The sequence below is a fragment of the Capricornis sumatraensis genome, chromosome 1 (assembly GCF_032405125.1).
Source record: "Capricornis sumatraensis isolate serow.1 chromosome 1, serow.2, whole genome shotgun sequence".
NCBI lineage: Eukaryota > Metazoa > Chordata > Mammalia > Artiodactyla > Bovidae > Capricornis > Capricornis sumatraensis.
The window spans coordinates 107433154-107448695 of NC_091069.1; the positions used below are offsets into that span (position 1 = coordinate 107433154).

The 15542-nt window shown below is 47.5% G+C and overlaps 1 protein-coding gene across 3 annotated transcripts in view; it reads left to right on the top strand.

The window, feature by feature from the left end:
* Window positions 1-15206, top strand: part of RCAN1 (regulator of calcineurin 1) — a 121844-nt gene extending 106638 nt beyond the window's left edge. The window contains exons 1-5 of one of the 3 annotated variants that reach the window (XM_068971466.1): window positions 4095-4233; window positions 7448-7627; window positions 9152-9171; window positions 10221-10363; window positions 13442-15206. In XM_068971466.1, coding sequence (XP_068827567.1) covers window positions 4147-4233; window positions 7448-7627; window positions 9152-9171; window positions 10221-10363; window positions 13442-13614 — 603 coding nt within the window. In that variant the 5' untranslated portion in view covers window positions 4095-4146 and the 3' untranslated portion in view covers window positions 13615-15206. Of the gene's footprint in view, window positions 1-4094; window positions 4234-7447; window positions 7628-9151; window positions 9172-10203; window positions 10364-13441 lie in introns of those variants that run through there. The other 2 variants (XM_068971429.1, XM_068971386.1) reach the window with 2 other exon arrangements.
* Window positions 15207-15542: the final 336 nt, after the last annotated feature.

Consider the following 15542-nt stretch of genomic DNA (forward strand, 5'->3'; position numbering starts at 1 on the left):
AAATTTTGAACGGTATGAATGGAAGAAATGCAAACCATCTAAAGCATTCAGTGGACAAAAGCATTTCATTGTGCTTTTCTAACTTCTGGTTGCAGTTTTACTATTTTAAGTGCAATTTTTAGCGTGCTTTTCGAGAGTTTTAATGAGACGTTTCAGTGGGCACTGTTGTCTTCAAATCACTTACATCCGACTTGAAAACAAGAATTAAGAAGGTAGTTGAGTTTCCAACCACAAGAAATATACGAATACCATGTGTATTAGTCGCTCATGTCCCACGCTTTGCAACCCCATAGACTATATTCTCTGTCCATGGAACTGTCCGGGCAAGAATACTGGAGTGGGTTGCCATTCCCTTCTCCAGGGGATCTTCCCAACCCAAGGATCAAACCCAGGTCTCCTGTGTTGTAGGCAGATTCTTTATCATCTGAACCAACAGGGAGCTCATACAAATACCATAGGACGTTTAGAAATGCAAGTTTGTGTGTAACAGACATACAGTCCAAGATGGACATTCCTAACAAGAACTTTCAGGTGAGCAAATGAAGTGCCAGCTGGGGCTTTGGAACACCATGAAGGGTCCATGCTCTGTACCTCTCATACCATGGGACACTTGTGCTATTGGACCCTAGGTGGCTTCTCTCCTGGGCCAGGGCTCAGGGACACTTTGTGACCCAGTGATTTTTGCCAGCATCCAGTCTAGCCTCCCTACAATCAGCGCCACTTTGAGCCCCTTTCCCTGATCTAGAAATGGAAGCACTCAGGTTCCCTAAATATGATTCAGAAGGAAGTGAACGTGTTAGTCGTTCAGTCATGTCCAACTCTTTGTGGCCTCATGGACTATATGCAGCCCGCCAGGCTCCTCTGTCCATGGGATTCTCCAGGCAAGAATCCTGGAGTGGGTAGCCATTCTTTTCTCCAGGGGATCTTCCCCACCCAGGGTTCAAACCTGGGTCTCGTGCATTGCAGGCAGATTCTTTCTTTACTGTCTGAAATTCACATGGAGCTCACCATCAATTCAAAGGCAGGAACAGAATGGCGTGTGTTGGGAGGCTTTAGGGACGGCCTAATGAAAAATCTATCACTTAGCACTGATTTCTTTGAGCAAAGACAGCTGAACCATCTTCCCATACCTCACGACAACTTTTTTTTCCCATCCATATAATGAAACCATGGACTTCCCCCACTGCCCGCCCCCACAGCTCAGAGGGTAAGGAATTTTTCCCTGCAATGAAGGAGACACTGGAGATGTGGGTTCAATCCCAGGGTGGGGCAGATCCCTTGGAGGAGGGCACGGCAACCCGCTCCAGTATTCTTGCCTGAAAAATCCCATTGACAAAGGAGCCTGGCGGGGCTACAGTTCAAAAGATTGCAAAGAGTCAGACACCCCTGAGCACACATGCCGTGAAACCACAGTTACAAATTTGAGTGAGTTCAGTGCTGTTGTCTCAGATGAACAGAAGCGTTCCAGGTTTGCCCGCACAATTGAGCTGGAGCTTCATGTCATGACTTTTAATAGGAGGGGGAGGCGAGCGAGGAGGAGATGGAGAAATGAGCCTCTTCTGCCTCCTCTGATCCCCCCTTAGCTCTTGTTCCCTGAGGCAGACTCCAGGAGAGAGAGGCGAGGAGGGACAGGCGCGCTGGGCGGGTAGAGTGCACCTCTGTGGCTTCTACCTCCTGGTCCCTTTCCCCGTTGCCTCCCTCCACCAACGCCTCCCCTACCAACGCTGCCACCAAAGCCCGCACGTGCCCCCAGGGCCCCCTGCGGCCTCTGCGCTGAAAATGCAGCCAGGTCAAGTGCACAGCCCCTGGAACCAAGCGCCAGCCAGCGTGGCCCTGTCCCCTTGGTGTTTGATGCATCCCATAAAGAACCTGCCTGCTAATGCAGGAGACATGGGAGACACAGATTTGATCCCTGGGTTAGGAAGATTGGAGGAAGAGATGGCAACCCACTCCAGTCTTCTTGTCTGGAAAATCGCATGGACAGAGGAGCCTGGTGGGCTACAGTCCATGGGGTGGCAAAGAGTTGGACACAACTGAGCAGACACACATACATACATACACACACACACACGTACACAATTTTACAGCATTCAAAACTTTTCTAGATCTTTTGCATTTAAATCTCCTCGGTTGGGAGTTACAGGTAATTTGGCAAAGCAAACACCATAACTGGTCTCTTACATAACCCTACAACTGGCAGCAGGGAACCACACACGGAGATAAAGCAACCCTCACTCATCCAGGAAGACTTTGCATTTCCTTTTATGGAGGGATAAATACTCCAGTTTGCTCTTTCCCGTTGCATATATCCTTTTCATTATTGGCTGACTTTAATGAATCTTTGAAGTTAATTTTTACATGTGAACAGCAGGGTTCCACTTAACTTTTGGAAGCTTAAGAGTGTCCGTGTGTGCCTCTAGACTAGAGGATGTTTTTCATAAATAACGTGACTGCGTTTAGGTGATAATGAAATTGGAGAGGGTGGGAAGAACCTAGCACTCAGACCGCCATAGGGACCAAAATGGACACAGCACTTGGAAGTTCAAAGAGCTGCAGCATTTTAACGGGATTAAGGGGTTCCCTGGTGGCTCAGCGGTAAAGAATTGGCCTGTCAATGTACGAGACTCGGGTTTGGTCCCTGGGTCGGGAAGATTCCCCTGGAGAAACAAATGGCACCCCACTCCAGTATTCTTCCCTGGGAAATCCCATGGACAGAAGAGCCTGGTGGGCTACAGTTCATGAGGTTGCAAAGAATTGGACACAACTTAGTAACTAAACAACAATAACATTTAAGAGAGATAAGCAACAAGGACCTGCTGTATAGCACAGGGAACTATAGTCAATATCCTGTAATAACTGATATGAGAAAAATCTGAAGAATAGATACACATACACGTATAACTGAATCACTTTGCTATACACCTGAAACTTACACAACAGTGTAAATCAACTGTACTTCAATTTAAAAAAAATAGTAAAATGAAAATTTTGGGGAAAAAAGGAGTTGTAGCCTTTTCAAAGAACCGGTATCCTGCTATTCCAGTATGCTTCTTCTAGTCCAGACCTCTTACCCGCAAAAAGGCCAACTGAACTAGCTCTTCAATTATACTATCCATTCTTTCTATTTCATCATCCTTTCCTATTTAAAACAAAACCGAAAACACTCAGTCTCTGAGTCTCCAAGCAGACAGCCTCTTAATGTTTTCTTTCTCAGCTTCAGAGGTTCAGATTACTCTAAAATGTTTTCGAATCTTTTTTTCCGAATTCAGTAGGCGTTAGAAAATGATGAAAGAGCTGCCTATTCCTAGTTGTCCAATTACAAAGTTTTCAACGAAAATCCTAGGATCACTTCCCACATTCTCACTATGAAATACAAGTGGGAATTAGGACATTCATCCAAAAAAGTTTCATCAGGAAAAAAAAAAGGTGGGAGGAACAGGGCACATTTCGAAACGAATTCTACTTTTTTTCTTTGAAAAACAGAGGTCATTGACCAAGACAGATTTCCAAATGTTTTTTCTAATATCCCAGTGTATGAAACTTTGATTTAAGTGTTCAGGAAATTACAGGGATCAAACCATTCCCCAAGACTTCAGTTTCCAGGTTTCTCCAAGCCTTGAAAGTTCCCCGCAGGCTAATTACTGTTTACTGCTGTAACCCTTCCTGCTTCTGTCTGTAACATTTTCCATCCTAAGAAGGGTCGTCCCATTCAGCGGCGCAGCCTGGTGACTGAGTGGCTGAATGGAATTACTACCAGTGGAAACTATGCTGCAAGAGGGAGAGATAAAACAGCTGCAAAGCAAACCTCGGCCGTTTTTTCCATCCTCCCCAAGCGAAGTTAATTAGCATAGGGAAAATGACTAAGGTGTTGACGTCACCTCTTTCCAGTAGAAACTTACACTCTGTCCCTGTCCGCTTGCGAGTCAAGCAGGGCTTGACTCAGGAATTTGGTGTCCAAACAGGATGCCCTGGAAGCAGTGCTTTTTTTTTCCCCCGGAGTTGGGGCGGGGTGGGGGCGGGAAGCCGGACCTCGTTGCTTTATAAGCGCCGGCTCGAGAAAGAACCTAACAGCTTCTGGTAAAAGAACTCCATCCACTTGGGGCTTGACCGCGGGAGTCGCTGTAGCTCTCACTGTAAGAAAGCAAGATGCACTTTAGAAATTTTAACTACAGTTTTAGCTCCCTGATTGCCTGTGTGGCAAACAGTGAGATCTTCAGCGAAAGTGAAACCAGGGTAAGGCTTCTGATATAATGTAATTTTTTTTTTAATTTGAGAGAGCGATTTCAAAGCATGATGTTAATTGGTACTATTAGCTGAGATAGTTGGTGGGGATGTGTGGTTCTCGTTGTGGGTTTTGGGGTTTTTGAAATGCATCCAGAATGCTTTGAGCCTTCAGAATCAACAGGTGTTGCCTGAGGAATTAGCTCTGACGGAATTTTTTAAAGCTCAGTATTTAAAAATGTCTCTGTCCCTTGGCCAGTTAGTAAGCAGGGTTCAGCATGGTGTTTGTTTCATTCTTTGTAGATTGTAAGTAAACTTTTGGAGGGAGGACTTTCTGACAGTGCACAGAATGTTTCACTTTGACATCTCGAGTTCAGGATACTTTGATTTTATCTTAGGAAATCACTATTGTAGAGATATTTGAATGTTTGAAGTAATTATAAGGGCCTGTCTTCAACTTTCTAGGTTTTTCCAGGTGCAGAAAGTGCACCCATAGCAAATAATAAATAGATAGATAAGTTAAACATCGTACCTCCTGGAAAGCAGCTGTCATCAATGGTTATTAATATAACTAGGGATTTTAACTACTATGCTTTACTTCTTCATTTGATTAAAATGCCAAGATTTCCGTCAGTAGCTCTGAAGCTATCTTACTGATCTCTAAAACAAGACTGTATAGGAATGAATTCTGTGTGTTCTCTTTAGGGGGCAGTGATCATGTTATATCCTTATACCTAAAGCCATACTGAGACTTGGGACGTTTTCTGTCTTTTTTTCTTAAATCAAATTTAACTCCCTAATCATGTAGTCTGCTTACAAGCCAGAATCGTGGTTTTTTAACTAGATATTAGAGCATGGTCTTTGTGTACGTGCATGCTTGTTAATTCACTTCAGTCTTGTCCAACTCTTTGCAACCCCATGGACTGTATGTAGCCTACCAGGCTCCTCTGTCCATGGGATTCTCCAGGCAACAATACTGGAGTGAGTTGCCATGCCCTCCTCCAGGGGAGCTTCCCGACCCAGGGATCGAACCCAGGTCTCTTAAGTCTCCTGCATTGGCAGGAGGGTTCTTTATCACTAGCGGCACCTGGGAAGCCCAATCTATGTGTAAACTTACTACAAAGTCTATGTACTTAATATTAGCCTTATGTGAGTAAAATCACTGTTTACTCATTTCAGTAGAGAAACCACCCAACAACTGTAATAACAAATGAGATTATTTTATAAAAGAACGGTAGGAGAGCAATACGAAATTAACAAGGTAGTGTGGGTTCTCTTGCACTCTGGTCCTCAGCCCTGACTTGCCGTCTAAAAATATCCATCAAACTCATCTGTCTTAAGTTATGAATCATAACTCCAAACAGTTGGTCACAGTGCCTACGGATGAGGTCGTGTGAAATTCCAAATCCGCACAGACACCCTCACGCCCCGGACTCACCCGTGCTCCACAGAGGGGCGGAGACCAACCGAGTCACCGCGCGGCCAGATGAACTCGAAGCTTGAGCATCTGCTGCGCCTTTGCTCTCCTCCTGTTTCTCCGCGTCACCTCTCCTGGGAAAGTCACAGACTTTTCCATCAACTAACAAAACCCAAGGAACTGGAAGAGAGAAACTCTGTGAGCTCTTCCCACGTCTCCTGGTGGAGACGCCAGCCAGGAGGAAAGGCAGGCCCTGCCCCGTGGAGCCCTGCCCGATGGAGCAGAAACTGACCAACCACCCATCCATCCGGAGGCCCATCCCCTCCTCCACTTCCTAGTACCAAAAAGTCTCAGGGACGTTCTCCACTTCTGCTGGAATCCTCTCTCTGCTTTGCAGAAACAGCATGCTCTCTATAGATTTCCAGAGTCCTTCCAGGCCTCCTCGTCTCACCAGTCACCTGGGTAGAGGACACGCTGCCTGCCCCAGCCCCGCTCTCAGCCACCGCCATTGGCCTCTCACCATCCCCAGAGTTTAGTCTGCAAAAAAGATTCAGAAATCTGGTAACTGACAGCCCCTGCACAATCTTCCTACAAGTTTCAAGACTGTCCATAACACCTTCCCCTCTGGTTGGAAAAGATGGCAGTGGTCTTCCAGTTCCCCAAAACAACACCCCATTCAGGACCCAACCTGGTGGTGGTCGGGGGTGGTGCTCCTGCAGAACTTGTCCCAGGCTCTGATGAAACATTCTCCTGAATCTAGGCTTTTAATCATTGGACTCAGGCATTTCAGTTCTACGATCTCATGCTGTTTCACAATGTTCACTAGTTCTTAAACGCTAGAGCTAAATGTATACGTGTGTTAAAGCCGGTGTATAGAAACAGGCTCTTTGACAGTACATTCATTTTTAAAAACCAGTACTATTTTAGAGAGTTAAAACATGACAGACTGAATGGGAAAATACCACTGGGAACTTTTTTTTTAACTGCTTCCTTTATGTTAAGAAATGCAAGGCCTTTTTATACAGAGTGAAGTAAGTCAGAAAGAGAAAGACAAATATCATATATTAACGCATATGTATGATATCTAGAAAACCAGTACTGATGATCTGATTTGCAGGGCAGCAAAGGAGACACAGATGTCAAGAACAGACTTGTGGACACAGTGGGGGAAGGAGAGGATGTGATGATTTGAGGGAACAGCATTGAAACATACGCATTACCGTATGTAAACTAGATAGCCAGTGGGAGTGTGATGTAAGACACAGGGAGCCCACAGTCAGAGCTCTGTGACAACCTAGAGGGGTAGGTGGGGAGGAAGGTGGGAGCGGCTTCAAGAAGGAAGGAACATATTTACGGCCGATTCTTGTTGATGTATGGCAAAAAACATCGCATATTGTTAAGTAGTTATCCTCTAACTAAAAAAAAAGAAAAAACAGAAAAAAAGGCAAACAACCATAGGGAAAATGTACCTTTACCACCTATAGGGCATTAAAAAAAAAAAAAAAGAAAGAAATGCAAGCGTTTTTAAATTAACTTTATTGTTTCCTAATTGAATTAAAAAAAATTTTTTTTCAAACTAGCTCGTGTTTGAAAGCCCTAAGTAATATTTGATGGACAGGGCATTGTCCTAAGCAGAGTGGTGAGACTGAAGTTCCCTGGATTGGGAGGATCATGGAACAATAGGATCTGAAGTTGGAAGTTCTTGAAACAATGAATGATTCAGTTTCTCCGTAAGAACTGTAATGAAGCCATCCAGTCAAAGGTCAATGTGCAAGTAGATTCCAATTCCTTTCATTTTTCATTTTTCAGGCCAAATTTGAATCCCTCTTTAGGACTTATGACAAAGATATCACCTTTCAGTATTTTAAAAGCTTCAAACGGGTCAGAATAAACTTCAGCAACCCCTTATCTGCAGCAGATGCCAGGCTCCAGCTACATAAGACTGAATTTCTTGGAAAGGAAATGAAATTATATTTTGCTCAGGTGAGTGTATTTCACTGATACCCACACTTCCGCCTTCTCCCTCTCACCCTTAAAGTGAAAGAAAGCAAAGTCGCTCAGTCGTATCCAACTCTTTGCGACCCCATGGACTGTAGCCTACCAGGTTCCTCTGTCCATGGGATTTTCCAGGCAAGAATACTGGAGTGGGTTGCCATTTCCTTCTCCAGGAGATCTTCCTGACCCAGGGATCGAACCCAGCTCTCCCGCATTGCAGGCAGACGCTTTACTGTCTGAGCCACCAGCTTTCCCATAAAACAGCGTATATATCCATTGTTGTTGTTACCATCACTAAGTTATGTCCACCTCTTTTGCAACCCCATGGACTATAGCCTGCCAGGCTCCTCCATCCATGGGATTTCCCAGGCAAGAATCCTGGAGTGGGGTGCCGTTTCTTTTTCCAGGGGATCTTCCCGACCCAGGGATCAAACTTGGGTCTGCTGCATTGCAGGTGGATTCTTTAACCACTGAGCCACCTGGGAAGTTCCTAGACACCCATTACCTATATGTTGATTGAAACTCCAAGAAATTGTCTTCAGAGGGGCAAAATTCATACTAGAAATGTATCACGTCCCCTGTTTTAAGATAGCAGGGTGCAGTTGATCCCTGACCTCATAGATGACCTTGAGTCGAGTGATGATGGGAAAAAGAGTCTTTTCCTGACTCTGGAAGGTGGAGGACCACAGGGTGGTGGGCGTGACTTTGCTAGAACCCCAGACTAGAGAGGTTCTGGCTTTATGCAGGTTCTGAGCAGGGCTCAGTAGCCTGCTCACTTCCGAGAGCCTGTATCTGCAAACCCGCCCTGCACATCAACACGGGTCCGGTCTGCCAGGTCCGGTCTGAAAGGCCGGGGTTGGGGGGGAAATGGGTTCATCAGGCAGGTAGCAAAATGGTAAGAAATCCTTCTGGGAAGCGGGGCTCCAGGCTCCAGGGCAGTCCCAGGTGGGGCAGGGATCTCCAGGGCAGGTTTGCTTTTCCTCCTGCCCATCACCTCCTTCCTGCCCCCGCCCCTCCATCATGGTAGACCACCCACCTTCCAGGCAGCGCATAAACTTCCACTTGACGATGTTATAGACGTCTTAACAGCTTGGCAAGAGAGCCAAAGCCCTTTAGCTCCTACTCCCTGGTGAAAGAGACCCCCTTGGGGGCCCTGAGTTCTCGGGGCAGACCCTGTTGAGGGGCTTCCAGACCCTGCAGGGAAGGCGAACTTGCCAGCCCTGCCTGGGTAAATTGGAGCGGATGCCCTGCCCCCTGGTGGATCCAAGCCTTAGACCTCGGATCCTTGGGAACAAATGCCCTTCTGCATTTGGTGCGGTTCCATATAAGCGATTGCTTAGACCCTCCCATGACCTTTCCTGGTTTATTGAAGTAAAGACATGTTCATTGTGAAATTTTTAGGGGGGGGGAGTGGAGGAGGGGCAGGATTATACTAAAGAACAAAGAAAATAAAAAGTGGCCAGATTTGAATGTAAGATGACTCCAAACAGCCCTCCATTCACTGGCATAACTTTTAAGACCCCAGAACCAGGATCTCGGTTATTGTCCCTTATCATTATTTTTTTTCTTAAAATATGTATCCTAGAAGCTGAGCTTCCCAGGTGGTGCTAGTGATAAAGAAACTGCCTCCCAATGAAGGAGACAGAAGAGATATGATTTGATCCCTGGGTCGGGAAGATTCCCCAGGAGGTGGACATGGCACCCCACTCCAGTATTCTTGCCTGGAGAATCCCCATGGACAGGGGAGTCAGGCTGGCTATAGTCCATGGGGTTGCAAAGAGTCACACGACTGAAGCACCTTAGCACGCGTGCACGCATCCTAGAAGGTGCATTTATGTTTTCCTCCCTCCCTTTTGGCATCTGATTCAGAGCCCCAAAGGGGGAGGGAAGCCTGAGAGCGTGGCAAGTCCCCATCCCTGCTTTGCCCTCCTGAAAACTGGTGTCAGTCCTAGAGGTGTCGCTTAGCCTTTGGAGCATCTGTGATATGTTGTAATGCCTCCGTAACACGAGGAGCTGCAGGCAATTGGTTCTGAGATCCCTCCTGACCTCTTCGCTTTACTTTTTTTCCGTCTGTTCTAAAATTACCTCTGTGTATTTTCTATCCGTCTCAGTTCAGTTCAGTCACTCAGTCGTGTGTCTGACTCTTTCAACCCCATGGACTGAAGCACGCCCGGCCTCCTTGTCCATCACCCACTCCCAGAGTTTACTCAAACTCATGTCCATTGAGTCGGTGATGCCATCCAACCATCTCATCTCTGTTCTTCCCTTCTTCTCCCGCCTTCAGTCTTTCCCAGCATCAGGGTCTTTCCCGGTGAGTCTAGGTCAAGCATCCTTTCTCGTGGTCCACGGTGCCTATGAGTCCCTACCCCGGGAGGGCGCTCTAATCACGTTTGCACAATGACCTAAGTCCCCTCTCCCCGCGCTTGTGAGCTGTATGGCGGTTCACCCCGGGGTGAGCCTGTGGACGCGGTTGGTCCCCGACCACTGTCTTCCGCAGGCGGTCGTGAGGCGCCCTCACGCTGCCTCTGTCCTTCCCCCTTCAAGAAACATCTCCTCCCTCTCTCCTCCAGACTTTACACATAGGCAGTTCGCACCTGGCCCCTCCGAATCCAGACAAACAGTTCCTCATCTCTCCTCCTGCCTCACCGCCGGTCGGCTGGAAACAAGTGGAAGACGCTACTCCCGTCATAAATTATGACCTTTTATACGCTATCTCCAAGCTAGGGCCAGGTAAGCCGTGCCCTCGGGTAAGGACTGGGGGTGGGGGGCGGTGAGAACACGTGGAGAGGTTTGCCCAGGGCGTCCATCAGAGCACCCCTCTCACCCCGTCACCGGATGGATGCCAGTGCATGCTGTGAATTGCCTCTGTTTGGCTTTCTGCCTCTGCATTGGGGTCACCCATTACTGGGGAGCCTGCACACCTGCCCGCCTCTGACCTATTCCCTTAGGAAGAGCGGCAAGCTGGCCCTGGGGACCCATCACCGTGATCTCTCTGCATCTCATCACGTGACTGCCTCCCCTCACCCACTGAGCACAGCCCATGGTCCGGGGGGAGGTGGGTAGGGGACCCAAGACCCCCCTCAGACGTGCTGTCGCTCCAAGCGGGGATGACTTTGGAAAGGAGAAAATGGGCCTTTCCCCACTTCCGTTAAGTTTCAGTTTTAGTCAAGGGAATTTTGTCTATCGACACGGTCCTCACCTGCCCATTTGAAGGTGTGAGCAGTCAGAGACCCATAGGTCACAAGAGGAGAAGGAGCCCCAGACACACAGGCCCACAGGCAGGGGTGCTCACCCACTGAGCTTGCCAGGGAAGGAAGAGATTCTGTGCCTCTGAAGGGACAAAGGTGTGAGCATTTGGGAAGAAAGGTACTCTGGCCTCAGGCTTCTCATCCAGAAAATGGGTGTTGCACTTCGTACAATGCCTGGCTCATCAGCAGAGCTCAGTACCTGTTTTCTGGAAACGGTAAAATGTTGGTGGTTCCCATCCTATCGATAGGGTTTGGGTGAGCTGGAAGGTGCAGGCAGGGGTCTTGGGGTGACCAGGATTGAGCCCCATTTCTGCCCTATCCATGGGGCAAATGCAGTAAACACTGAGGCCATCAGCTTTCTCCTTGACCAGTAATCTGATTGATGTTCCTTTGAGTGGAGAGTTTTGTTTTCCTGGACCATCAGCAGTTTCATATGAAAAAGGTGACATTGCTGTTAACACCTCTCAGGCAGAAAATTCCCTCTATGGTAGAAAGCAAAGATCGCATCACCCGCTGCTCACCGTGGCATGAAGTTCAAGTTAGAAGTGCCAGTGTTCCTCCGAGCAGCTCCAGGCTAAGGTGCATTAGCAGAGCCCAGGGTTGGAAACTTCTGGAATGTTAGAGAGGGGGAAAGGGAGACGTCCACCTAAAGAAAGGAGTCAAACTGTCCCAGGGGCAGGAAGAGCTGTTAATGAACATTCTTTACAGTCTAGAACCTATCGCTTTTTTTTTTTTTTTTTAACAGATGTCTTGTTTGAGAAGCCCTTTTAGAGAATAGACATCAGTTTGCTTTCAGTTTACTCAACAATGAGCTTGAATAGTAATTCATATTTCAGTGTGTTTTTCAGCCAACAAGATTGCAAAGATTTTGCAAATGTGATCCCGTCTCCTTGCTTTCCGGATTATGCCTCCTTGGCAGGAGATAAAGATTTGTAAAGAGGATCATGACCGAGATTTTGAGTGATATATCTGACCCTCTACCTTAACTTTCTGCCCCTTGAGAATATTGAAGCTCGTTCGCTGTTTCAGTCACTCAGTCACGTTTAACTCTTTGCAACCCCATGGACTGTATGGAGCCCACCAGCCTCCTCTGTCCATGGGATTCTCCAGGCAAGAATACTGGAGCAGGTTGCCATTTCCTCCTCCAGGGGGTCTTCCCAACCCAGGAATCGAAGCCCTCTCTTATGTCTCCTGCATTGGCAGGCAGATTCTTTACCACTGGGCCATCTGGGAAGCCCTCACCCATTCAGTGAAATGAAAGTTGCTCAGTCGTATCTGACTCTTTGTGACTCCATGGACTAATACAGTCCATGGAATTTCCCAGGCCAGAATACTGGAGTGGGTAGCCATGCCCTTCTCCAGGGGATCTTCCTGACCCAGGGATTGAACCCAGGTCTCCTGCCTTGCAGGGGAATTCTTTACCAGCTGAGCCACAAGAGAAGCCCTTTCAGAGGCAGTTACAATAACATTGCAGTCTCATGTGTGGGCTTGAGAAGAGGCAACACTTTGTTTATGAGTAAAAGCCCCTTGACTGAGCCTGATAAATTTCAGGCTGCTGTACAATAGCAGGACACTCCTGGTTTGAGGGGTTTGATAATTGTGTGAAAAAGGATGCTGTGGTCAAAAATGCTTTTGGAGCATCTGGTTCAGAACTCACATCTGTTTCTTTTGGGCAAAGAGGCTTCCCCATGCTTCCCATCTCTAGCCTGGGCTGTGAGCTTCAGTGAAAGCCTTCAGTGGGGAGAGATGCCCAAGAGGGCCTTACTTGATGCCTTTATTCATACATCTTTTCCTGAACAGGTGCCGCTTTCACCATACCAGGGAAGTCTCCTGGGTAGTTTAGAGAGAGCCTAGTGTACATGCTAAAAAACTGAAAGTGTTAATTGCTGGGTTGTGTCCAGCTCTTTGCAACCCCATGGACTGTAGCCTGCCAGGCTCCTCTATCCATGGAGTTCTCCAGGCAAGAATACTGGAGTGGGTTGCCATTCCTTCTCTAGAGGATCTTCCCAACCCAGGGATCGAACCTGGGTTTCCAGCACTGCAGGGAGATTCTCGACCCTCTTAGCCACCAGGGAAGCCCATACATGCAAAGAGTAATTAAATATACATTCCTTCCATACCTTTCACATGCCTGGACTCAGAGTGTTTGAAAACAGAGTCATTTGCAGTGTTGAGATGTATAAAGAAAGTGAAAGTGAAGTCGCTCAGGCGTGTCGGACTCTTTGCGACCCCATGGACTGTAGCCTACCAGGCTCCTCAGTCCATGGAATTTTCCAGGCAAGAGTACTGGAGTGGTTTGCCATTTCCTTCTCCAGCGGATCTTCCTGACCCAGGGATCGAACCCAGCTCTCCTGCACTGCAGGCAGATGCTTTACCGCTGAGCCAAGGAGCCACCAAAGAAACACCAATCCAGAGTGTGCCTCGCTGTGTCCTGAGGTCCCCAGTGGATGCCCACGGAAGCTCGGCCGAGCTGACTCCTGCCTGCACATTCCTTTCCCCTTGCCTTTTTTGGCCCTTACCCCCTTGCCTGAGTTACCCTGCAATTATCTTCTTTCCCCAGGGGAGAAGTATGAACTGCATGCAGCCACCGACACCACCCCCAGCGTGGTGGTCCACGTCTGTGAGAGCGATCAGGAGAACGAGGAAGAAGACGAGATGGAAAGAATGAAGAGACCGAAGCCCAAAATTATCCAGACCAGGAGGCCAGAGTACACGCCCATCCACTTAAGCTGAACCGGCGCCCGGACGAAGACGTGCTCCAAACCATGCTCGCAAGAAGGCATCTTTTACTGTGGAAGCAGCCGGTCACAGCTTTGGAGGCGGCAGCCGTGACCGCTGTGGCGGAAATTCCAGTTCACGTTGCTCAGAAGAGAATCGAGGCTTCGTCCCCTGGTTCTAACACTGCGCCTCAGTCAGTGTTCGAGGCTCCTGGCCAGGCCCCGAGCCAATCACTGAGCTTGGGGTGATCGCACAAGGACATCTGGGAGCATCGCGGGAAAACCAATAATGATAGTGTTTTGTACTTGTTCTCTTCTGGTAGGTTCTGTCTTGGCCAGGGGCAGATTGATCCGCCGGCCCCGGGGAGAGTCTTTTGTGTTTAATCAGTCTACAAGGTAGACGCACTCTCTCTCCTGGTGGGAAAAGGCGCCACGCGAAGCCACGAGGCGTCTGGTGCAGAAAGGTTGTGAAAGCAACTGTGCAACGTGGAAACGGCACCGTTTCATTTCCCCCTTCGTGTTCTGATGTTTGTGCATGTGTATTACTGATTTCTCAGAGCTAACCTTTGTTTGTATGTAGAGTTGCGCTACTGCTGTTTTACATCTTCTGGGGAGATAAGAAGGCATCTGTGAAGTCTGTCACCTTTGCAGATTCGTGACTGTCTTTGCAAGGGCACCCACGGCGGGGTGGAGGGGATGCTACCTGGAATACACACACCATTCCGCCTCCTGTCCGATGCGACCGATAACTTGTGTTTTTGCAAAAGAAGTCGATCTGGAATTCCTGTGTAGCGTTTCGCTTATAAAATTCAGAAAATAGCACTTTCACTGCCAACTTCTAGTGGGTGAGAAGTTTTAGTTTAGATGTTTTAGATCAGGCAATACGTAGGTTTCATTTCTTTCTTTGACGTGGTGGTTTATATAACCTGAACCATAGCCAAAACCCTTTTCGGGGGGAATAGTCAGTTGAGATCATTAATTTTTTTACCCCCACTAATACATCAAGATAAACTTGTAAATAAAGCCGGTAGTATATATTCACACCTGTTGTGCACTTGGGTGAGACATATATGGCCAGGGAAGACTAGGGTCAGATGTGTTGACCTCCCCGTGAATCGTATGTTGTAGAAAATGCCTTTCAGATGTTTGATGGGACTTGAATTCAAAGCACGTGAAGTGGATAGTGGATATAAGAAGGGTGCAGTGCCTTTCGCATTAATTCCTGGTGGAGTTGTCACACTAGGTTAACGTTTGTAATTTTTTTCTAGTGTCCTGTGTATGTGTATGTCTGGTCGATGGGTACTCCCTTTTGGCCTTACAATATTGTAACAATGTTTGTCCTTTTGAAATACCTAATGCCAAGTAACAGTGCATGTTTTAGAAAAGGGGAAGAGGGCTTTCTTTAAGAAGTAAAGGCTTTTGGCTGTTCCTATCAAGAAACTGACTGAATGGTCTCCAAACCCTGTTTACAGGACCTGGTGGGGTGTGGGGGACAAATGAGCAAGAGATGCTTGCATAGTCGTTCAAGTGTTCGTAGTTCAGTGCTTTTAAACTGGAGAGGCTAACCACGAGATATTTTTTTTAACTGCATTCTCTAATAAATCGACACAACATGCTCTTTATGGAAAAGCTTTCCGTTGTTTTATTTCTAAGGGTCAGCCTGTGAGCCCTTTGACTTCTGCAGTCTCAGAAGGATGCACTCCTTTATCAGTCTGGGTTTGAGAACTCCCGGTTCCTTGCCGTCATTCACAGGCTGTCGGCCACACTAATGGGGCATCACGTAGCAAAGAGGAAAATGGATAAAACTGAAATCAGAAGTCTGGAGTGTTTCCTTTGTCCAGGGAGAGGATGCTGAGATTAACATCCCTTTTGCCATCAGCTCCGCTAAACATTGGGCTTCCCAGGTGGGGCAGTGGGAACCCACCTGCCAATGCAGGAGGCACG